This window comes from Prunus persica, chromosome G7 (genome assembly GCF_000346465.2).
Source record: "Prunus persica cultivar Lovell chromosome G7, Prunus_persica_NCBIv2, whole genome shotgun sequence".
NCBI classification, from domain to species: domain Eukaryota; kingdom Viridiplantae; phylum Streptophyta; class Magnoliopsida; order Rosales; family Rosaceae; genus Prunus; species Prunus persica.
Genome location: NC_034015.1, coordinates 21633427 through 21657920, shown reverse-complemented (window position 1 = coordinate 21657920; position 24494 = coordinate 21633427). Strand labels below are relative to the sequence as shown.

General features: G+C 37.9%; 3 protein-coding genes across 13 annotated transcripts; 2 read left to right on the top strand and 1 right to left on the bottom strand.

Moving 5' to 3' along the window:
• LOC18769501 (FIP1[V]-like protein) lies at positions 1689-10546 on the top strand. Of its 2 annotated transcripts, XM_020568013.1 has the most exons (10): positions 1689-2749; positions 4553-4809; positions 5164-5290; positions 5367-5435; positions 5564-5704; positions 5955-6056; positions 6153-6487; positions 6689-8330; positions 9120-9716; positions 9987-10546. In XM_020568013.1, the coding sequence occupies exons 1-9, from the start codon at positions 1889-1891 to the stop codon at positions 9693-9695; spliced, it is 4110 nt and encodes a 1369-aa protein (XP_020423602.1). In that variant the 5' UTR covers positions 1689-1888; the 3' UTR covers positions 9696-9716; positions 9987-10546. The 2 variants fall into 2 exon arrangements, with proteins under 2 accessions (XP_020423602.1, XP_007204683.1); XM_007204621.2 differs by having other exon boundaries at positions 9120-10544.
• LOC18769589 (ABC transporter I family member 1) lies at positions 12168-17952 on the top strand. 10 transcript variants are annotated; one of them, XM_020568016.1, is made up of 10 exons: positions 12168-12605; positions 12977-13121; positions 13638-13928; positions 14227-14306; positions 14682-14793; positions 14908-15030; positions 15139-15942; positions 16097-16155; positions 16625-16938; positions 17027-17952. In XM_020568016.1, exon 10 carries the CDS (start codon positions 17096-17098, stop codon positions 17780-17782), a length of 687 nt encoding a protein of 228 aa, XP_020423605.1. In that variant the 5' UTR covers positions 12168-12605; positions 12977-13121; positions 13638-13928; positions 14227-14306; positions 14682-14793; positions 14908-15030; positions 15139-15942; positions 16097-16155; positions 16625-16938; positions 17027-17095; the 3' UTR covers positions 17783-17952. The 10 variants fall into 10 exon arrangements, with proteins under 10 accessions (XP_020423605.1, XP_020423603.1, XP_020423606.1 ...); XM_020568014.1 differs by lacking the exon at positions 16625-16938; XM_020568018.1 differs by having other exon boundaries at positions 12571-12605; positions 12977-13125; positions 16625-17952.
• LOC18769651 (glycerophosphodiester phosphodiesterase GDPDL7) lies at positions 19085-23003 on the bottom strand. Its single transcript, XM_007201875.2, has 10 exons — positions 22912-23003; positions 22476-22628; positions 21817-22113; positions 21615-21724; positions 20985-21486; positions 20819-20860; positions 20439-20720; positions 20193-20335; positions 19609-20092; positions 19085-19520 (listed from the first exon to the last, which is right to left on the bottom strand). The coding sequence occupies exons 2-10, from the start codon at positions 22615-22617 to the stop codon at positions 19174-19176; spliced, it is 2349 nt and encodes a 782-aa protein (XP_007201937.1). The 5' UTR covers positions 22618-22628; positions 22912-23003; the 3' UTR covers positions 19085-19173.

Here is a 24494-nt window from a genome sequence, read left to right as displayed (position 1 = left end):
TATAAAATGTACTTTAGAAACACATCAAAAATTCATTTACAAAAACTCATAACATAATGCTAAGAATGAGTATATGACTAAATATCTCTAATTTTTATGTGTCTCAACATTATTTACTTTTTAATATTCTCCGATATTATTTTTATGAGTGTTATTTGTTTTTCCTTATTGTTTGGTGACTATGATTGAATTGTATTATATTGGATTGGATAGAATTTGTATTTTTTATTGGTCTTAGGTTTAAACCTCCATGACACCTTGGTAGTGTGTGTATGCGAGTATGATATCCTCCCATTGTGGTTTATGATATCGCTTGTATCAATAGTATATATATATATATATATAATGAGCTTCGATTGAGGGACATCCTTGTATGACTGATCATACATTGTATTTCATTAATCCAAACCGTCTATTTTGTATATATTCATTCGAAGTTCATCTCTTCAAAAAATCACTTTAATACAATATCATTTGACCACTGAATTAAATTATTGAAATTTTAGTACTTTATTGAAACATCTTGTTCATTGATTTTTGTAGGACACCATTGGATGTATAAATAGATAGTTTCAATTGTTGGAAAAAAATTTGTACGCTACCCTAAATGGTGTCCCTCAATATAAAGGGACTGACTACATATATATATATATATATATATATATCATTTATTGGCACTAGTGTCATGAGTGTTTGTAGACTCTCAAAACTTGAGTCCGATATCAAGGGATTTGAATAGCTAGATTATGTATCCCACCTTATTGATAAGACAATTATCTTTAAAAAAACACATAATAAAATTATTAGTTATCCCATTCACTTTCGTTTTTAACACCAAACATGAAATTGAATTACGCTAATCCAATCATACTCCTTATCTTACCTACCAAACAAGGACATTGTTATTATTTTTCATCTATGGGGACATTGTTATATATATATTGCTATATGGGGGAAAAAACCAAACAATATAATATCAGACTAGCTATTGGTGACAAAAGAATGTGTAGAATAAAAATAAGTACCATGAAACTTATGCCAGAAAAGTTTGAGGCCTAGCTGGTTTGTCTTAAATTTGGATTTTATTTTTTGGAATTGGATATTCAGTATTAAATGGTGAAAATGAGAAGGCATGCTCAAGCTTTAATGGTTTTTTTAAAATTAAAAATGTTGCATAAAAATCAAATCCCGAATGCAATGATGGAATAAGTTAGTTTTTATTTATTTATTTTTTATAGTATTGTTTTACAATTTACAATGCCTCTTTCTTTTGGTGAAAATTCAATGCCTTTTCAACAATAGGCCAAGGGAGGATCTTTTGTTCAGGCAAAAAAAAAAGGAAAAGAAGACAAGAAAAGAAAAAGGAAAAGCGTTGGTTATTAACCCAACACAAGTTACAAGTTACAACACACACCAACGAAAGCTTGTTCAACCCAAGTAGCCAACCCAAAAGTGGCACAACAACAGCGCTCTCAAGTCAAGTCTTTTAACCCATCAACAACAGAGGACATCTCAATTGGCAGCCCATGTCATGTTTTACCCATTCCCGTAAGCAAAAGTGGAAAGAGAAACCCAAAATTAGGAGCTTATAATTTTATATCACCTAAATAATAATAATAATAATTAATAAATACATTTTGGATATTGGAATTTAAGAAAGAAATTTGGAATGTAAACTGGGGAAAACACATAAGAAGCACCATTTTAAGTTTTACACATTGGCCATTGCTTCACTCTTTGGCTCTTGCAGTCTTGCAGACCTCAAAACCCTCTCTCTCTCTCTCTCTCTCTCTCTCTCTCTCTCTCTCACACACACACACACACACACACACACACACACTTCCTCTCTCTCTCCCTCTCTCTCTCTCTCTCAAGCTCCGTCCTTTAGATGGAAGACGATGACGAATTCGGAGATCTCTACACAGACGTTCTTAGACCCTTTGAATCGTCCCAATCATCTTCTGCGCCGCAGCCCCACCAACCCTCCACTGCACCCCAACCTCACCGTCCGATCGATCTCAACCTCCGTAACGAAGAGGACGAGATCCTATATGCAGCTCCTCACTCTAATCCTTCTCTTCCCCACCCACCAAATACCCAAACCCTAGCTCCCGCCGACTCTGTCCCCGCCAATTCGACTAAAGATGCGGATTCAGCAGTTGGGTCTAGGGGTTTGGAGGATAAGGGTGTTGAATTACCAAAAGTCGATTCCGTGGATTCTAATATCGGTGGTAAAACTGTGGATTTGATGGACAAGGATGTCAATTTCGACATCGAGGAGGATAACAATGAAACTGATGATATGGGTTTGGACCCGGTGATTCCAGGGCTATCGGAAACCTTGCCGGTGAATGATTCCGCGGTCAATATAGGAAACCCGGAAGTTTCTAGAAAGGAAGGCGAGAGAGGCGAAGATGATTGGGACAGTGACGACAGCGAGGACGATTTGCAGATAGTGTTGAATGATAACGACCACGGGCCTATGGCTATGGAGAGAGGCGGAATAGGTGGCAACGCTGAAGGCGGCGACGACGACGACGATGAAGACGGGCTCGTTATTGTGGCTGATGGTGAGCTGAACCAACCGATGGAAGAGCAAGAGTGGGGTGAAGACGGCGCACAGGCGGCTGAAGGTGAGAGAAAGGAGATGGGTGAAGCCGGGAAGGCTGTTGGCGGTGGCAGCGTGGTTGCACCCCCCAAAGTTGGGTATAGCAATCATGGGTATCATCCATTTCATTCTCAGTTTAAGGTTAGTTTAGTTTTGTTAATATGTTGATTAATGTAGGGAACTTTTTGTATCTGGGGTCTTGTGATGTCCCCTTCTTTGATGAGAGATTAGAATTGTAAATTATGCTTTGTAATGATTGTACAATGTGAGTATGTAGTTGATTATCAGTGAAGTGAAAATTAATAATTTGAATATGTTTCAGAATTGTGGGATTTACTTGAATCGATGGTACCTGAAAATTTGAATGGAAGTCACTACAGAGAGTGGAATTGCTCAAAATACAGAATCATATATGTTATTTTTTCTCCGATTGTGTCTATTGAGTAATTTAATTTAAATAAGCTGGGCATTACCTTCTTGATGAAGTGCACTGTGTTAAGATTTTTTCCCCCAATACCAAGTAGATGCCTTTGCCTTTCAGCTGTCTAGATTGTCCTCTGATAGAAGGGTTTTGGAGTTTGGAGTGTGCAGAAGATCTTCACTGATCGAAATAGAAAAGGGGGAGACACATATATATTAAATGCTATGAAATTGATTTTTCCTTACTCCAGACAGTAACTACATTTCTTTCTACCTAGGCTTAGGTGATACTTATTGAGGAACAGTAGTAAACGTGCTATTTATGTACTCTTCTCGAGTAATATTGCTACAACAGGCAATTTATTGAGCAATGATGATGTGTTTGAGAACACACCTAAATATTTGACAAACCTTCACAATTTCCAATCCTCAGATTTGTTCACCGTCATAAATCTTTGATTATCATTTGTATTACATTGTAATGATGATATGAAGAATTTAGATTCTACTCGGTGGATTAATCGGCGTTGCCTCTCTGAGTCACATTAACTACAGAGAGGCCTGAGGCACATTTACTACAGAGCTTTATAATTGAGGATTAGAATTAACTAGGCTGACATATTGTTAACGGGCTCTGAATCTCCATAAGAACAATTACTCTCACTTCCAAAGTTGTTGCAATTGATATACCACAATAAATTTTTATGTAGCATGGCTTCATTGCACTCTAGCCTATGTCCTTTCCAATCTTGCTGCAGTAGAAGGTGCAGTTATTAAGCTATTTTGCACATTATTATTCTATGGACAAGTACATACTGAAACACTTCATTTCCGAATAAAGCATATTGCTTGAAACTCTGGAAAATGCTAGTAGCCTAGTAATTGTGCAAGTTGTTGAGACCGTACTAGATAGGTGGCACTGGATTGTCAATGCATGTTATATTTTGCCCTTAAAATAACTGAGAAATCATTGTCTGTACTTAACCTATACAATTTTGAAGGATGCAAACTAGCTACAACTTTCTGAGCTTAGCTTAAATTGCTTCACAGGTTAAGTCACCAGTTTTACTGCATGCGAGTTTTCATCATTTTCTGCGATTCATATCTTTGTAAAGTTATCTTTTGAGTGCATCGCTTAGTGCTAATGAATCTTCATGATTCTTTTGTTCTAAATGCCTTAACAGTCAATTGTGGTGAATCTTCCCAGTTGGGAAACTGTTAGCTTTAGTACAGGTCCCATTGTTTATGTTGCGTTCTGCTCTCATTTGGAGAACCCCAGCATGGGTGTTCCCCCTTTCCTAAAAAGTAGTTTTATAATAGGTCTTCACTACCCTCAGCCCCTATTTTTCCAAAGAGCCAAGGCTACACGTGGCTGGCTGTTGATTCACTCTTCTACCATATCTCATTTCTGATTTTGTTTCTCGTAAGCAACTTAAGGAACAGTTTGGATGTTATTATTTTGTTATTTGGTAATTTTTTTGAATGCTCTACTTCTATACCTAAAAACTGTTTCTTCTTATGCAGTATGTAAGACCAGGTGCTGTGCCAATGACTGGACCAGCTACTTCTAGCCCTGGAGGAGTCCCAGGTCAAGTTCGTCCGCTTGTAAATGTGGGTCCTGTAGCTGGTCGAGGTAGAGGTGACTGGAGACCAACCGGATTAAAAAATGCTACTCCACTGCAGAAGAATTTTCATTCAGGCTTTGGTATGCCTGGCTGGGGCAACAATATGGGCGGTCGCGGTTTCGGCGGTGGACTGGAGTTCACGCTTCCTTCGCACAAGTAATATTCATGATTTTAAGATATCAAGATGCATGGGGAACTGGATTGTTTATTTTTTTACTGGCACTCGTGATAGTGCCGTACTGTCATGTTTTCTTCTCTTTTTTTTTTTTGGGTTAGAAGATATTGTTTAGTTTTTACTACTGCATATGATATGTGAAAAATCATGCTGAAGTGATTACATGTTCTTCTTTATTTATAAATTGCTAAAGTGCAATGGGTGATGGAGTTTGTGTGTGCGCGCTCTCTGGAGCTGACATCAGTCTTCTATTATTTTAAGTGTCGTGTAATCATTTGGTAGTTGAAAGTTGGTTTTTCTCATTATTGTTTCTTGAATTTGCTTGTGTTTTCCAGAACCATATTTGATGTTGACATTGATGGTTTTGAGGAAAAACCTTGGAAATATCCTGGCGTTGATACATCAGACTTCTTCAACTTTGGCTTAAATGAAGAAAGCTGGAAGGATTATTGCAAACAGCTGGTAACAATCAAACCCTATAGCATATTGTCTTTGTATAAGGGAATGCTGTAACTGCCCCTATATTTTAAATTTGCAGGAACAGCTTCGCTTGGAGTCCACTATGCAAAGCAAAATTCGTGTTTACGAAAGTGGACGAACAGAACAGGTAATGAGGTGATTATGGACCTCAAGAAAATGTATTGGCTATTTGAGTTTTTAAGTATTTATTCTTTGCAACCATATGTTGGTGAAATGTGAAAAAGGAAAGTTTGCCTTTTCCTGTGTTCATCACAGGAGTATGATCCAGATCTACCCCCAGAATTAGCAGCAGCAACTGGCATTCATGATTTTCCTGCTGAAAATGCAAATCCTGGAAAGTCAGATGTTGGGCAAAGTGATTTAGTGAAAGGATCTGCTCGTCTGCGTCCACCTATAGTATGTATCCACCTATAGTATGTATAGGTGGTTTCATTTTTGAACTTCTTTTCTTTCTATAAAGACAGTATCTTGCCCTAAGTTTTGCTATCTCACAGATCTTGTATTTCCTGTTATCTATATTCTTGATCTGCGCATCTTGTACAATTGCATTGATAATGCTATCTCTTGTTGACCTGATGAATGGTTATGTTAGTTTTGGAGCTCATGCTCGTTTCCTAACTCCATGGTTGAATAAATTTCTTGACAGCCAACTGGAAGAGCAATACAGGTCGAAGGTGGTTATGGTGAGCGTCTCCCCTCCATTGATACCCGACCACCTCGAATTCGTGATTCAGATGCAATTATTGAGGTAGTAATCTGTTAGTGTATTGAACCCATCATTGTGTGTTCATTTCTTATTTTTGGCTAGGCAATATAAGTTAACTGCTGGCTGTTCTGTAAACAGATTGTCTTGCAGGATTCTTTAGATGATGATTCCTCTGCAGGAAATGGTATCCCAGAGAAAACTGAAAATGATCGCCCAAGAGAGGATTTTGGTAGAAGTGCTGTTGGTGAAGGAGACCTCGCGCAGGTTGATAGTGTGTATTTTGATGGTTTTCCCGCCTCTTATAACGACCGAAAGAGGGAGCCGGTTGGAAGAAAAATTCCATTCCATGATAGCATACCAGAAGAAGAAGGAATCTTGCCCTTCCCTCCAGAAGCGCCAGTCCCATACACGGGTTCGGGGGGAGAGACTCCTAGTTATCCTGGTGGAAGTTTTGGTTCCACTTTTGAGGAAAGGTACTGGGATTGTTATGTTGAAAATTGCCACCCATATTGAGAACTCCAGGACAGGGTTAATAATGAGAAACTCGTTTTCAGTACAGAGTGCGGGAGCATAGTTTGTTTGCTTGATTTTATGGTGCATTTATAAATATGAACTTAAATAGATTAGAGTACAAACTTCATGAATGCCTTTTAACTCTCTCATTATTAATACAGGGGAACACAGGGAAGAGCACGGGACAGATCTCCTCGTGTGACTCCTAGCCGGAATACAAGGGATAAAAAATTTCTTGACAACCAGAAGGAAGAATCAGTGGAAAGCATGGATGGTAAACGTAGTCCGCAGATATCATCTCCTGTCACAAATAGGGGTGCCCACGAGTCAAGTGTTGAGTGTAGAGATAGTGACCAAGATGAGCCTGTGCTGGCTGATGGAAGCTCTGGAATGGAAAAGGAGGAAATGGCTACGGTTACTGTAAATGATGAACTGCAAGATGGGCCTCCAAAGCATAAAAAATTAAGTTCAAGAGTTGAACAATCTGCTGATGAAGAACTTGATGATGGCGAGGACTCAAAGGCTGCAAGAAGTAGTGACAACAGCAAAGCTAGATCTGGAAGCAGCAAGGATTATCAGAAGTGGAGGGATGGGGTTGAGGAGGAAGTCATTCAAGGACGTTCAACACACATGGGGGGCATCAAGAGGCACCTTAATGAAAATGAACAAGGGTTCCAAAGGAAAAACCGTGATGGTAGACAGGAACCAGATAGAAGTCACACGGTAGTAAAAGGGCGGGAGGGCTCTTATCCTTATAGGGACTGGGATACTAGCTCGGCTCATCCATTGCAATTGAAAAATGATGGGCTTCATAGGCGAAAGGAAAGGGACAATCTTGACGGGCCATGGCAACGGAGAGATGATGAACCTTATGGCAGAAGGATTAGAACTGAAGAAACAAGGAAGAGAGAGCGTGGTGATGAAATGGGATCCAGGCACAGGAGTAAGGCTCGAGAAAGTGAGCGGAGTGACAAAGATGAACATCTTCAGTCAAGAAAACAGTTAGATAATGGCAGCTATAGGGTTTATCATGATAAGGATGTTGGCTCACGACCCAGGGAAAGAGAAGGTAGTTTGAAGGGTATAGATGATTACCACGGCAAGAGAAGGAAAGATGAGGAATATATGAGGAGAGACCATATAGATAAAGAAGATTTTGTGCATGGCCACAGAGAAAGTGCCAGTCGCCGAAAGCGTGAAAGGGATGAAATTTTGGATCAGCGTAAGAGAGATGACCAGCAGAGAGTTAGAGATAATCTTGATGATCCACACTCTGTCAGGCACAAAGATGAAAGCTGGTTGCAGAGGGAGAGAGGTGATAGGCAAAGAGAAAGGGAGGAGTGGCATAGGGTTAAACAATCCCATGAGGAAAATATACCCAAGCGGGAAAGAGATGAAGGACGAGCTTCTATAAGGGGTGGGCGTGGTGCAGAAGACAAAGCATGGGTGGGCCATACTAGGGCAAAGGATGAAAGCAAAGGCTCTGATAAGGAGCACCAATATAAAGACACTGTGAGACACAGTGAACCATCTAAAAGGAGGGATAGGGTTGAGGAAGAAAGCTCGAATCATAGGGGGCGTGAGGATGTTTATGGACGTGGAAATCAATTAAATAATGATGAGAAGAGATCTGGAAAGGAGAGATCAAGTACTCGTAATGAACGTGCTGACAACCAAAAGCTCCATGATAGAAGACCTAAAGATAATACAAGGAAGAATAAAGAATCTGAGATTGCTGATAACAGCACTACAGTTACTTCCAAGAGACATCAAGAAGATCAAAGTGGTCACAGTAAGGAGATGGTATGTTCACTTCTTGACATCAGTTCTCTTGTTTAATTTGTTTGTTGTTTTTATCTTTTAATTCTTGTATATTTTTTCTTCCTTGAAAAATAATGTATATAGGATGCAAGCTTGATTTCGGATGACAGTTCTAATAAAATCCCATTCTTTTTCTTTGTCATAACAATGGAATTCTGATATCAAATGGATACTCCACACTGAGCATCTGCAAAATAGACTTTCACTGGTGTGGACCTATTCTCTTTATGTTTCACAGCTGGAGTGTGGGTTCAGCTTTTCATTTCCTCCTTTCTTTACAAGTGCTAAAATCAGAAGATTGTATACTTGTCTTATCCTAATTAGTGGTAGCTTCTGTTCATGGAATTTTCGCCCAAATAACATGTATGTGCAGGGTCAGCAGTGATCACATATTCAATGATTTGGTACACTTTGCTGAGACTAATAATCATGCTTTAGCTGCATTTGAGTTTGCTCGTGCTATCTTTCTCCATTCAACTTGTGGTTCAATCAGTGTAGGGCCGTACTGAAGGGGATGACTGACCCACATTATGTGAGGGAAAACGGAAGTGAGCTCCTGCATATTGCAGTTGGATAGAACAATAACAAATGGAACAACATTTATATTTACTAGTTGACAACTTACCGACTAATCCAGGAATTTTCGTGCAGAGCTGTGCTTGTTATTCATCATCACTTTTTGTCCTTTGTACTTGACCCTAGTTTATTGATGAAGAATGTTTCCTCCTGGGGTGGGCTTTTTTCTCATTATTGCTTCTTTTGCCCCTTTAGGGCTTGAAAGGTACCCGTGTGCAAGGAACTGGTGAGGGAATCCCACAGCACCGTCACTCTTCCAAAAGGCATAAGGAAGATGCTTCCTCTGATGATGAACAACAGGATTTAAGAAGGGGGCGCTCCAAATTGGAACGCTGGACGAGCCATAAGGAGAGGGATTTCAGTATCAACAGTAAATCATCGTTAAAGTTGAAAGAGCTTGATAGGAGCCACAACAGAGGATCCTCAGATGCCAGTAAACTTCCAGAAGAATCTTCCAAACCAGTTGAGGCTGTTGATAATCAACATTCATTGGTTGAGGAGAAAGATGCCGGTGATCAGGATATTAAGGATGCAGACACCAAACAAGTGGATGCAGACACAAAACCATTGGAGGACCGGCACCTGGACACAGTTGAGAAGTTGAAGAAAAGAAGTGAGCGTTTCAGGCTTCCAATGCCAAGTGAAAAAGAAGCAGCAACAATCAAAAAGTTGGAGAGTGAAGTGCTGCCTACCACCAATAGTGAGACTCCTGTGGAATCTGAGATTAAACCAGAGCGGCCAGCTAGGAAAAGAAGGTGGATCAGCAACTGAATCCAACATTAAGGAACTTAGGTTAGTTGGCTGAATTTCTGTGGCACGAGGGAAGTTATGCATCCCAACTCCCTTTGCAGTGCAATCATTCAGCTTGTTTTGAAATGGTTTTTGTAGGGTTCCCTAGAAGGCCATGTACCTCTGCACTGCAGTAATATAATCTTGTAACCGTGCTGCCACAGCATACTTATCAATGTTTTCTTTTGTATATACTGGTGATAGTAACTTTGAACTGGCCACTGATGTGGCGCAGGACTGCTTTTAGCAACTATTCTTAATTTTGTTGCTCAGGTATAATCTTGGCCTGATTCGAGGGACATCGATCGGACCCGGCAAATGCTGTTCATTGGATCTATGTAGAAGCCTTGCGCCATGGGATGCAACGCAAGAACTTGATACAGGCGAGAAGCTTCAAGGCAGAAGAAAATGAGTGAGGAGCCAATTGACACGAGAGAAGCTTTTCCAATATGTTTGGAGATGACGACTTCATCGGTGATGGTGAAATGAATTAGAACTTATATCTGTATACTGTATCCTGATCAAATTCTTTTACCCCTTTTTCTCTTTTTGGTTAAAAGAAACAGAGAACTGGTGGTGAGCTTGAAACACACGACATTTGAAACCCATTTGTATTTTTGGAACAAGTGAGTTTTAAGAACAACGGATTAGTAGAAAGTTAATTGAACAATAGAAAAAGGAATAATTAGTAGTATTATTCTAAATTACATAAATCTCTTCTTGTACGTGTTATGGTGTCCCAGTGCTTCTGTGTTAGTTGCATGAAGGAGCACTGTTATTCTTCCTTTTGTGTCACCATCTGTTCCATATATACATATAGGATTCGGATCCTTTGCTTGGTTTTTCTTTATATGTTCATCGTTTTTGAATGTTAAATTGATGCTGCAATTGGTGATTTGGATTGCCCTTCACTGTTTTGTCGTTCTGAGTTCGAATCAAAATGGGTCATGTGTCCTAAGTTCTAGGCTAAAAACTTCACAAAAGCCCTCCTTAGCACCCAAAAAGAAGGGGGAATATTTTTTTTCTTTCACAAAAGTACTTTGACGATTGACCAAAAAAGAAAGAACCTCGCTTGGAAACCCATTGGTTTTACGTGGGACCCTAACAACTAAGGATGACCCGACCTAGTATTTTAGGAACGCTGTGAAATTGTTTAGGATGATAATGGATAGAGCATCTCCAATGGGTTCTTTAAATCACATTTTTAGATAAATTGAAAAAATACAACTTTAACTATACTTCCTATCCATCTCTTAAAATATGGAAACTTCTAATGGAGATATCAAATTTGAATTTGATTGCTTATATGACAATTTGATACTTCTAAAAAAATTGAACTCCACCCGCAATGCCCAACCAATACCATATTATTTTATTATATTTTTAAAAACAATGGGGCTCATATGATACATAAAGTTTTAAAAGAGAGTAAATGATAGTGGGGTTCATGACTAAAAAAATATTAAAATAATATTTGACATCAAGCTTTTTGATATGTTATTTTTGATATATCTCTTCTAATCTTCAAATTCATGTAGGATTTGACTATTCGATTGGAGGAATTTTAACATTCAATTTTTGTCATTTTATGTCCATGTGACAATTTGACATATCAGCTGGAGATACTTAAGAGCATCCACAATGGGCTCTCTAAACCACCTCCTTAGCTAAAATTTAGGGAGGAATTGAAAAACCCACCTCCAACTATGCTTCCTATTCAGCTCCTAAAATATGGAGAGCTCTATGAGCTCCTAAATCTGAGGAGAGAGAAAGTACTCCTAATGACTCCGTATAATTAAATGCTTCTATATTTAATATTATTTTAAGTATTTATTTAATGCCAACTATTTTTTATTATTGCTTTTGTGTCTACACTTTATTCAAAATTTGAATTAAAATTTATTAAAAATATTTATGACTCTTTAAACTAGGGAGTATGGTTGAAGTTGAAATTTTATAAAGAGCTCCTAAAATAGCTTTATAGTGTTTTTAGCTAAATTTTAACTAAAAAATAGAGAGCATGATTATTGATGTTCTAAGAGATCCTAAATCTAAGGAGAGAAAAAGAACTCCTGATGGTTCCCTATAATTTAATGTTGCTTTGTTTTATGCATATTTTAAACTTTTAATTAATGTAAATTATTTTTTTATATTATTTTGTATAGAGATGGACCAATTATATTGAATTAAAAAATAATTATGGTATTTATGACTCTCTAAACTAGGAAATATGATTAGAGTTCAAATTTTATAAAAAGTTTCTAAAATAACTTTTATATATTTTTAGCTAAATTTTAACTAAAAAATAAATAACATGATTGTAGATGCTCTTTAATAAATAATACCGAGACACAGACGAAACTTCTCAAATCTCACATCATCTTAAGACGTGTTCATCATCGAAACTTCTTAGGTTGGAACCTTCACAGAATCTTAAGACGTGTTCATCATCAATAATGAATAATGGAGTATATGTCAGCATCAATATAGCATAGGATAAACTTTAGATGCTGAAAATAAATGGAAATGGAATATATATACCCTCAAAATCAAGTCATTTTGTGTGGTTTTCCCGAGACTCACAGTGAAGTGCGTGCACATCATGTGCAGTGCAGGTTCATCAACAATATTCAGATCTGTACTAGCTTAATCTTACCGAGCAGAAAGAGAGGCAGTGAGTGAGATTGTTATCGAATGGAAAAACCCTCTTGGGTTCCTACTTTGGTGGCGCAGGCATGTTTGTGCTTTAGTCTCTACCTTGCTTTTCAACTGGGTCAGCCTCAGAAGCCTATGTACCATGGTACAAATGGGACGAGACCCCTTGATCTTTACTTTATTAGCGTTGGAGGGGGCTTCAGACCTCTCAATCAACAGACCCATCTTCTCAAACAGGTCAGTTTCTTAAGTTATAATGCTTCTTGAATAATCAAAGTAAGGAATTTGGCCTATATTCTATAAAGCGAAGATTTTTATCTCCCCTAATGCTATCTTGGCGGATATGATTGTTGTTAATGTTAGGAAATATGGGGAAACTTGAAGGAAATAATCTACGTTATACATGTGTGGTTTTGTTTTGGTGCTAAATGAAAGGCTCAGCTGAATGGCCGGATAGTTACCTCTGTTTCTGTGGGAGTAGTACTATGATATTGTTTGCAGAGGAATCTTGTTTCCACTTTTTCCTTTGATTACTTTAAGTGAGCAGAGTTGTGAGGGCCTTGACAATATTTTCCCTGGATTAATTGTGGTTCTTCTTGTTGATAAAGATGGAGAAGGTGGTAAAGAAGTACAAGGCAAAGTTCGTGGTGGACATTAGTGATCTTGGGAAAGATGATCCGCTCATGCAGAATGTAAGGTTGTTTTTTTCCTCAAAACATTTGAGCTGCAAAGCCACCATTCTGCTTGATTATTGTAAGTATGTATCTCTCAACATGGAAGAAGGATCTTTTAAGAATCTTAATATGATGGGATTAATCATAAATGGAGGTATATTCTATGTGTTAGAGTATGTAGATCTAGGATTGTGACAAGTGTTACTTAGTCATTGACTGATGTTAGAATTAGTTAGTAAGCTGTTGTAATCAGTTAGAGCCTTATAAAGCTTAACTCTCTGTTGGCTCTTGATACCATGTTAACGAAACTGAAATAGAGAGACAATTAAGAAGAAGATGAACTTTTATGTATTATTTCTCAGATTACCATACAATACAGAGAGTTAAGCTTTATAAGGCTCTTTCTGATTCAAAGGACCAACTTCTAGTCTGCATCAGTCAATGACTAAGTGACACTTGTCACAATCCTAGATCTACATACTCTTAACACTATGTACTTCAACAAAATGGATAAAGTTGATAGATTACAATTGTTGAAGACTAGAAGTTGTTCCTTTCAACTGTTGGTAACAATGGTGGATATATTCTTTTACAGGGTACCCTGCTTTTCTCATCACTGAAACTTCCCTGGTATGCTATCCTCTATGTAATATTCTTTGAATTGGGTACATTAATCTAATATAATGTTCTTATTGCCGAGTCTGAGGTTCAGCTATGCTGTTTGCACTGTTGTTTATTTTTTCCTGGTTAAGGCATGAATAGTAGCACTTGTAGGTACACCACTAGAGTTTCAGAAAGACACGGAGGAGGTTACTTCCAAAAGAAGATCAATTTACCTTACGAGAAAACCTTAGATGTCATTGTGGTGGATACTGGATTGTTACAGGTATGTACTATTTTGTTTTTCAATTTTATCTATCCGATCCTATTTTGTGTAAGCTTTCTAAGCTGTTTGTCTGTTTAATGACTTAGGAGTTTTTTTTATCTTTATTTTTTTCTTCAAGTCATATAAAGATGTCCTGTATAGATTTCCTTCTTTTCTTGACTGGCAGTTCATCCAAGGGTTGATATATATATATATATATATATGTATATTATCATCTATTTATATATTTATACACGGTTGCTGTATATATGTAGCTTTTTGTTCTACTTTCTTACTTGAACTTATTTTCAACGTGAAGGGCACCGGATCATTAGGTGGGTTCGGAAACAATCAGTTACATTGGCTGAAAAGGACACTAGAAGCAACCAGTAGTAACTGGTAAAATTAATTAGTTGTTTGGCCCTGCTATTTGTAGTTGATTTATGTTCTTGGCTTTTCTGATCTTATGTGCTAGCAATATCTTAAAAACACAAAAAAGCTTGAAGAAATTGTGAAATGTTCTTTCAATTTTGGTGTTTTCTGATAATTGATATTTCATGACTCATATTGTTTCTGTTTTGAAGCTGTTATTTTTGCAATCCAACTCTAAAATTTTGGTTTTCATTCTGATGCTTACATGAACTGGAATTTCTGCAGTATAGAAGATATGACTTTAAGAATGGGTTTCCAATTAGCCTCGCTCCTTGAGATTTTTTTTTTTCAGAAAGTGATAACTAATCTTCCAATGTCTAACTGGCTTGTATTGCCATATAGGCGCATAGTCGTTGGATTCCACCCATTGGCTATTTGTGAAGATGGTGAGGAGGGAATGGGAGCAAAGAAAGTTTTTGAGTCTCTACAACTTATTTTTATGAAATTTGAAGTGGTAAGATTTTTTTTTTTTTGGTATTCACTAATACCTTATTTCTGCACCGATTCCAATTAAAATGCCAAATCTGACTCCCAAGTCCTCTCCTCACCAATACATGTTATTCTCCAGAATGCATACTTAAGTGCGCAGGGTTGTGCTAGCAGTGTCCGACGACACAGCCTGAGCTACCTTGGGAACACGGGCCAAATGGAGGATGGGTTTCTTCTTCATAGAGTCAGCACACTAGAGATTGTGGGTATTCATTTCTTGTGCTGTTTCATTACAGCTTTATTTTATTAAAAAGGTATCCCTTGTTTATCATGTTTGATACATTTGTTCTTTCCTTATTTTGGGCTGCAGGTAACCTACTTTGTTAGCTCAGGTGGGGAAGTTGTGCATAAATCTGTACTCCATCAGAGGGGTAAGGAGATCATGTAAATTGTGTTCAAGAGGACCAATCATCTAGGTTTCCTTGTTTGCAACTATAAATATGTAATGTGCCTTTTGTAAACGGCAGGCCGAATGACAATTGCAATTTCTTTCCTTTCATTACTATTCTATTGAAGTCTCCTTTACAATTTCTGCTTTCTATAAGCCGCCTCCTCCTCCTTTTTCTTTGCTTTTTCACATATACTCTATCGCCTCGCTTTAGTACTAAGCAGATTAATGGAAACCCAGGTTGTTAAAAAATAGCGATTACAGAAAAAAATATCATAATTTTGAATCGTAGGCACAGAGATTCTATAAAAAAATAAAAAAATAAAAAAATCACAGCACAGAGAAAAATGCTAATCGCTAGTTATTAAACAAACAAAAAAAGATGAAAAATTTATGACCAAGACCAGTATCACATCAAATCATAACTTGTTAAATTTATCAACGAGAGAATAGGAAATAAATTGTATTTATTTTTTTGTGAAAAAGTAAAGTGCAATTAAACAAAAAAAGCCCAAAAGATTATAGAAGTATTTTTTGGTGAAAAAGTTAAATGGATATTACCCAACTAGAGAGACCCACCCGATAGCCATACCACCCAAATTAACCCAAACTCAAATCAGACCCCATTTGTTTTCAGCTCTCTCCCTCCCTTCTTTCTTTACAATTACTTATCGTCGCATCTGATCTCACTCACGACGAAGCTTACCTTGACGCTCCAGCAACCAGGTTTCACTTCTCACTTAATAGTATAAAGTCTTATTCTTTGATAAGTTTTTGCAATTTTAATGTGTTTTGGTTTCTGGGTATTGCACATTCTCTGTAACTTTGATTTTCCTCTTTCGAATTCATGATCTCTGGCTGGTGTTCAAATGGTAATTAGATAAAATGAATCCCCATCTGTGACTGTTTCGCCAGCACTGACTCACTGAGCTATCGCCGGTAAGTCATCCTTTTTAGTTTCTTTAGTTTTTCATGGAATTGTTTACTTTCTTTCTGGCAGAAAGAAGTGTGAAAAATATTACAAAATGAAAGTTATAGGTTGAGTTGATTTGAGTTCAATTTTTCCTTCTGCTTGCACCAGCTGCTCTTCCTTTTCATCAGCGTCTGCCTCACATCTGCTTGGCTCTTTTGACTTTTTGAATCCGTTACTGTCATACCCAATATGAACATCAATCCCAAATGGGGTTTTTATTATTCAAATAAAAATAAAAATAAAATAAAAATAAAAACCCTTTTTGACCTCGCCGCTTTGTTTAATTTTGCAAAATTGTGTGACTTTATGAAATTTAATTATTCAATTAACTTTTCTATTTAATTAGATAACATATTGTGCTTCAGTCTGTCTTGTTTGCCTCTGTTTGTGTTTGATTCAATGAGAATTCTGATGTGTTTTTATTTGTTTTCCCAGTGAATCTGTCTGCATGATTATGGATAATACCCAGATGCTTGTGTTTTGTTATGCCAATCCATATGTGGATCGCGTTTCTCTTGATTTTTGCATTTTATTCAGACGATATAGTAATCAAATCGTTCAGGAAAGTTTGCAATGGATTTTCTTCTTTTCATTTGGGTTAAAACTTTCTATGACGATACTGCATTGCATTCAAATTTGCTCCGTTCCTCCTGATGCAATTACAGTTTGATTTTAGTTTTGTTCAGAGAAAAATTAAACCTTGAGTTTTGATTTTCAACATGTTCTTTTGCTTCATCCGTTGATTCCAAGTATAACTCTCCTCTCCTTATTTTCCTTAACTTTCTTAGAGAAATTTTCTGATTACAGCTATAATAAACACTTGAACATCAACTGCAGATAATAAACACTTCAAAAGTTCTTTGATAGTCTAGCATTAGCTGCAGTTTTCCTGTTTCATAGACCCTGATGTCTCTCAGAAAGCCCCCGCTTCCCCGTCTCCTTCTCGACAATGTCTCTTGCATGAGGAATGCCCAACAAATCTTGAGACATGTAAATGCCTCCATTCATGATGGTGGAGCACTTGTACTGATGGGCACTAATGGCTCAGGCAAGACTACCTTCCTGCGTATGTTGGCTGGATTTTCTCGTCCTTCAGCTGGTCAGGTCCTGTGGAACGGCCATGACATCACAGATTCAGGTGTTTTCCACCAGTACAAGCTTCAACTTAACTGGCTCTCCCTTAAAGATGCTGTGAAGGAGAAGTTCACAGTTCTGGACAATGTTCAGTGGTTTGAAGTTCTTGAAGGCAAGCAGGGGAATTCAATGCCAGCTTTGGAGCTGATGGGGCTTGGGAGACTGGCAAAGGAGAAAGCAAGAATGCTGTCTATGGGGCAGCGGAAAAGGCTGCAGCTCGCGAGGTTGCTGGCAATGGATAGGCCAATCTGGTTGCTTGATGAGCCTTCTGTTGCTTTGGACACTGAGGGGCTGAAGTTGCTTGAATATATCATTGCAGAGCATAGGAAGAAAGGTGGAATTGTGATTGTGGCAACACATCAGCCAATTGAGATTGAAGATGCCATGTATTTGAGGCTGCCACCTAGGTTCCCAAGGAGGATGACTCTGGTAGATATGCTTGATCGTTCGGATTTTTGAATTTCAATGGACAAGGAAAAAATTTTGTCATTGAGATTATGAGATTGAGAAGTCCTGTTAGTGGTGTTCAGTAGAAGATTCTAAGCCATTGCCAAATGCAAATTATGGACTTCCGATTTCTATAGTTAATGGTAACAAAACGTTTTTGCATATTTATTATGCATGTTAAATTCTGGACTCTCATACCAGTTACCAACTTTTTTCTTTCGGTTACAAGACGGGACGAATCTGAAATTTAAAAAGAAATAACAAATACCCAACTTAATCTATATTATCCAAAATAGGGGCCAAATAAGTAGGTAAAATAAGGAGAAAATTTTGTATATAACAGAAATAGCACTGTTTTGCAACTTCTTCTCAAGTTAAAATTATGAAAACCCAAAGACAAATTGAGTCCAAATATCTCGTGTCTCAGAAAGTTTCATGATACCAGACTGACCAAAATACCCTTCCCTCAAGTCCGGAGCATTATAAAATAGGCCTGAGGCAGCAGAGGGTTAGGGTTTAAGGCTCATTAGTTTAAGAATGAGGCTTTGCTCTCAGGGAGGCCGTTTGGGGTGTTCCTGAGGGTTGGTTGCCCCCTCTCTGAATGTCAGCGGAGCCGATGATTTTCACCCAACCTTATGTTACATGCGATGCAACCAAACAGCCCTCTCTCTCTCTCCCTCTTCCTCATCATCATCATCATCTTCTTCTTCTTCTTCTTCTTTTCTCACTCTCTCTCTCTCTCTCTGTAATAGTTACCGAAAGTCAAGAGGCGGTGATGATATTTATAGCTTCTGTAAAACCAGACCGTGGAAATGGTGACCCGGTTTCCTTGGCGGGGCGACCCGGTTGATCTGTCGGTGAAAATGACTATTCTGTCCTTTCATCCACAGGTGGCGCCCGTGGTCGCAGCCATGGAAGGCTGCGTTTCCTTCCTCTTTTGTCTGAAAAAAGGCGAATCTGAGCCTCGTTGTCTCTTCATTGATTTCCATATTTGATCGAATATTATTATTTTTCCCCTGTTTTTATTTTTATTTTTAAATTTTGCTTGGAAAATTAAGAGCGAGCGACCCATAACCCTTGGTAGAAGTTTATACCTTTTACCATGTTAAATGCTCAACCTGATCCAATGATGTAATAAAATTTTGACCTTTACTTGATATCAAGTTGATCTTAATAAGGGTAAGGGATATGGTTAATGAAAAAAATCAGATTAGTGTTGTTGGTTTGAGTTGATTGACTGGTAGGTATGAATTGAATGGAATCTTGAAAACAACATAATTGAATTGATATAAATTTAACTAGTCAGAATAAATCTGTCTAATTTGCGATATTTACTATACTATATAAATTATGCAAGTATATTACAGACTCACGTAATCTTAGAAGCTCAAGGCCAAGGTTACTTAATTTGCCAGCAAAGCGAGAACCACTATGGCAACTAAGGAAAGACAAAGATTGGCAGCATTTGCGAAAGCACTTGACTTTTCAGGAGATCCAGGAGCAGGTGTCGATTTGGAGCCGGAATCAGTTGAATCAGAGCTACTGCTGGAGGGTGGTGGGCTGGTGTCGCTTTTCTTCACCACTTCAGGAAGGGGGGGGTCAGCGACATTGGAAGCTTGAAGAGCTGGGCTTGGGGCTTGTGCTGGTGACAATGCCTCGGGGACTACCAAACCCAGCAAAGAACCAGGTTCCACTGGTAAAATGGGATATGGGATATTGGCTTTGGGGTCCATATCATTACATGGGCACCCTGCAAGTTCATGTCAAAACTTGTTGTGAGGGTGGTTTTATTAGGTAACTAAACAGAAAAATAACACTACTATACCAATAATACTTACTCATATATTTGTTAGCAGTTGCTGGGAAATCGGTGACGATGCCATCAACTTGGTAGTCTAGAACATATGATGCAATCTCTATGATGGGGTCGGAGAAATAATCAAACATGAGACTGACGAACTCATTCTTCAGCCAATGGACATACACTGAGATGTTTGCGGCCTTCATTTCCTTGACAACGTTCGTTTTCCCCGAAATGAAGTAATCACTGATTTTGACAATGGAATCTTTGGTGACAGTTACTGCGTCTGCAAACTTCTTGATCTCATCCACGGATGCCTTGGTTGCATCACTTATTTTCTCCTTAATGTTGAGCACCCTTCTGTATGTTTTCACATCTTTGAACTTGGACAGCACTGAAGTGTCATCTGATTTGATCAACACTTGCTGAGTGGATTGCTTGTCAAATGTGGCATTGCTCAAGGCAGAGGTTACAGTTTTCACAATGTCCAGACCTGCCTTTGATGCTAGGTACGCAGCATTCTGACAATTCATCCCACAACATCGTTAACTTTCAGCAAAAATGAATATATAATAAGAAGAGTTTGAGAATCAAAATGACTGAAACTATTAAAAGTCTTGCCTCAATGTTTATCAAGATTCCAGTAACTGCCTTTGTCTTAGAAAACTCCAGGAAGTCAGAGAGGGTCACCAGTTTACCCACGTCCTTGTTAGCTGGGTTTCTATATACTTTTTCCTTAGTTCCGTACGGGCTTTGTATTTGAGCTGAAATAAAAAGAGCCAAGATGAACCGTTAACGGGATGGGGTGGGATTTTCAGAAGCTTGCTACTTACTAGCAATATCAGATTTTGAAGTAAAGAAGCTTACGTTTCAAGCTCTGAATCTCATGCCATGAGAGCTGGAATGAGAAGACTCCAGCTTCTGCTTGAAGTTCAGGGATAGTCTCACTCTTGGTCATGAACTGAGATAATGCATTAGTGCCTGAGTTGAGGTCTATGGTATCTAAGCAGAAGGCAACTCCATCACTTGACAGTTGAACTGAGCAATCTATTATGTCAGCCCCATCATCTACTGCTTGCTTATAAGCAAGGTCTGTGCAGCCAGGATAGGTCCCACTTGCTCCATTTCTTGTTATGATCAAAGGAAGTCCTGCAAAGTCAAAAATTCTATAAGAAACTTCCTAACAACAATATTACAGGATTCACAACACAACTGTTGGCGTACAAAAGTTACTAGAATATTCTTACCTTTTTTAGGCTTGGTACTATTATTGTTCTGTGCAAAGCATGCTGCACCAGGAAAGCATTGGCAGGTTAATTGGGGCAGAAATCCAACATTTGTTTTGTGAAATGAATGTCTGTCAAGTAGGTGCTATTAAATTGAATGAAAGATAAGTAAAGGCTGATATCTCACCGATGGTTTCGGATGCGGTAGGAGGGAAATCTGTAAGCACCCCATCAACAGAAAAGTTTGGCTGATCTACAAACTGCAGGTACTCAGCTGTTGGATCAAAACTGTAATTATAAGGGAGCACGATGTCATTTGCGAAACCAGAAGCATGTACTTCTAGCCCTTGTTTGTGAGCCTCAGTCACGAGTGTAGTGGCAGCCTCCAAATAGTTGTTCTTATTGACCGGCCATATGTATTCTTTTGGGACAAGGATTCCAGCGGCAACTGACTTGATCATCTCAAGATTCTTCACAAGTGCGCTGTACTTTTGTTTGGTTGTGGGTTCAGTTTCTTCAGGATCTAGGAACTGGAAGATGAGCTTTGTCCTCCCTTTGTTCACTTTTGCACTTACGGTTTTCAAGAAACCAATCTCAGGAGATGAGATATAATTCATAGACGGAAATCTGATTACCTTTTCAACAAATGATGCCATACTGATTTTGTGTTGGCTATAAAATGTATCATACTGTATGCCACAGACAGCAAACCAAACACCAAAACCATTTATTATGAAAATGAAAATGATTTATGACTGATGAAGAACAACTCTACAAAAATAACTCATTGGTGGTATAGAAAGGGATACGGAGATACCGGAACGTTCAGCCAGAATTTGTCTGGTTTAATTCCTAAAGCATCCTCAACAGTAGCTATTGGCAGAGTACCATCGAAGTAACTTGGTCGGGAAAAAATGTTTTGAGTCACTGTAAAAGAATTGAACAACACAAGAAAACGAAGCATGATTACTAGTCACCTTAACCCATAAATGTTGTTGTCTACTTGATTAGTAACTTACGTGATACATTGTTTAACAGCTGATCAGCTGTAAAATCCAAAGCAAACCAGCCACGAATATCCTTCCCATTCACATTGTAAGTCTTTTGGTCTTTAGGGTAGAACATAGATATAGTTGTTGTATTATCAAGCAGAATGTTCGACAGGCATATTCCAACGCTATCTTTCGTTAACTGCAGATTGCAGAAGAAAGCGTACCCTGGCAAACTTTGAGACTTTGCCATGTCAATCGCATAGGTGCTGGATTCAGGAAAAAGTCCCGAAAACCCGCCACGAGCTATAACGAGGGGCTCTTGTCCTGCAGGTAAAATCATGAGTTGCAGAAAGTCATTACACTGACTTGATACTAGTTATAGTTAACATAGAAGTCAAAGACGTTTAGACATTCCTGCAAATGTTGAAGAAACCTTGTTGTTTCCTCTCATAATTCGGTTCAGTTAATATCAAGTTATCAAATTATTTCTTGAGATTGGCCTTATTCACTCAAATGAAACTTCTGAGAAGCCCAATTTCTTGCCCTTTTTTTTCTTTTTTCTTTTTTCTTTTTTGCAGCGTAGATCAACTTTTGGTTGAAGAATTCTTTTATTGATTTTGTTTTCGTTTTCGTTTTGAAATGGCCAATTCGTTAGCTCCAAATAGTAAACAAAAAGGTGTTATTACCATTTAAAGTCAGCCATTTCTTCGTTGGAGACCCCGCAGGGGCCTTCTGTCCTGCATTTGGTGCTTCCGCTGCTGCATTTGGTGCTTTCGCTGCTAAAGTTGCGTGGATCAACAAGGATATGAAAAGCAAACACCTGATCATCTCTTCTGACTCTGTTGCAGATTCCAACAGTTAGTTTATCAAATGCAGAACATAATAGGAAAAACAAAACAGAGAGAAAGAGATTGTCGAATATGTGTGTTTATATGTTCACATTTTTCCTAATTGAATTCGTAGGTGAGAATTCATATCATCAAACAGAACAAAAAAATATTTATTGTCTTAATTAAAGTTTAGAGAATGCCTGCCTCAAACAGATGATCTTTTCTTAACATAAACAACATTGAAAGAAGAAAAAAAAGAAGAGAAAATTAGAAGAAACCCAAAAGAACTTACTTCTGGAGGAATCAGGCACTCCCTGTCAAGTTTCTTGAAAACTATCAAGGGAATGTGATGGAGAAGAAAAAGAAGTGGTGGTAGGGGGGGTAGGGGGGGGGCAAAGGGAAAAAAAAAAGGTGTGAGATGATGAATTTAATTTACCCCCAAAGGCATCAACAAAAGCCTTAAGCCCAACAGGGGCTCTTCTTTCCTTTTTTACCAATTTACTCCGCACAGATTTCTCGCATTAATAGCAGCCCAGGAATAACTATTAAAGGAGAACCGTTTTTAGTTTTTGGGTCAATTCCTGTATTTACTATTTTTGTAGACTGATGGAGTTGGCTTTGTATTTCTTTCGCGGGAAACCAGGCATCTGTAACCTTAAAAGCCTTAACGGTTTTTTGAAACCCCCGCTTTTCTATAATTAGGCGTTTCAGACACGGTTTGCATGAATTCCAGTTCCAGATATTCTACTGCTGCTTCACTATTGTTTCAGAAGTTTGTTATAAAACCAAATTGAATTCATTCATTCATAATGCCATAATGGTTAAGATCTAACGGGAGTAATCTTCAATAGGATAACCAGTTACACCTAACACTGTCTTTCACAATTATCCAATCGCGTGTAAAAAAACTTGGTTGTAACGGGATATCACTAGTTTGCTATTTTTGGCGAATAACGATATGACATGTGAAAAAGTTATCACACGTATCATAGCGTTATTGACTGGAAATAGCAAAACAATGTTATCCCATTTTCTTGCAAGTGTGTTATCGATCATGCGAGCAACAACAATATGGACCTTTAATTAACAAATATATAAGAGCACAAGTCAAAATTAAGGGGATTTTTTTTTTCAAATTTGAGTCCTCTAACAGGATTACTGTCATTGTCTAACTACAAGTACTAAACCTTCATATACAGGCGAACCATGAGTTGTTGACAGTAGGGCACCTTAGACAAGTCAAGTATCTTTTTTCTTTTTGGGAGTCTAACTTGTCACAAAACTCTATTTCATTAGTTTGTTTCATTTCATATTTCAATAATAACTCATTATAATATTTATAGGAAATTTGAGAGAGAGAGAGAGAGAGAGAGAGAGAGAGAGAGAGAGAGAGAAGAGAGAGAGAGATAGAGAGAAGAACACGTGTTAAGGGATGAAAGAGAGTTTAAAAAAAAATTATTCTCCATAATAAGTGAGAAAAGAATAAAGAGGGATATGAGATTCTTGTTTTGAGAGCAATTTTGTAACTAGACTCCATTAAGTATATATATAAAATAACAAATGAAAAACAAGGGAATTGGTTTGGGAGGAGGCATGTGCCCCTCTTAGGCCCAATGTGCTTCTGATCTTGTATCAGTGTTACTTATATTTTCAATGTTGTACTAGGTTTGCGATTTAAATTCCTCTTAATTGATTTTAAAAATGGCTATAATTACTATCAAGATAAAGCGGTCACACTTGTAAATAACTATATACATTATATACACTTCTAATGTAAAATGTAACGAAGATTAGCATTTCTTATAAAGAGAAAGTAATAGTCTAAGCTGTTAGAGAGATGGATTCTCGCTCAAACTACTATGGTCTTATAAGGGT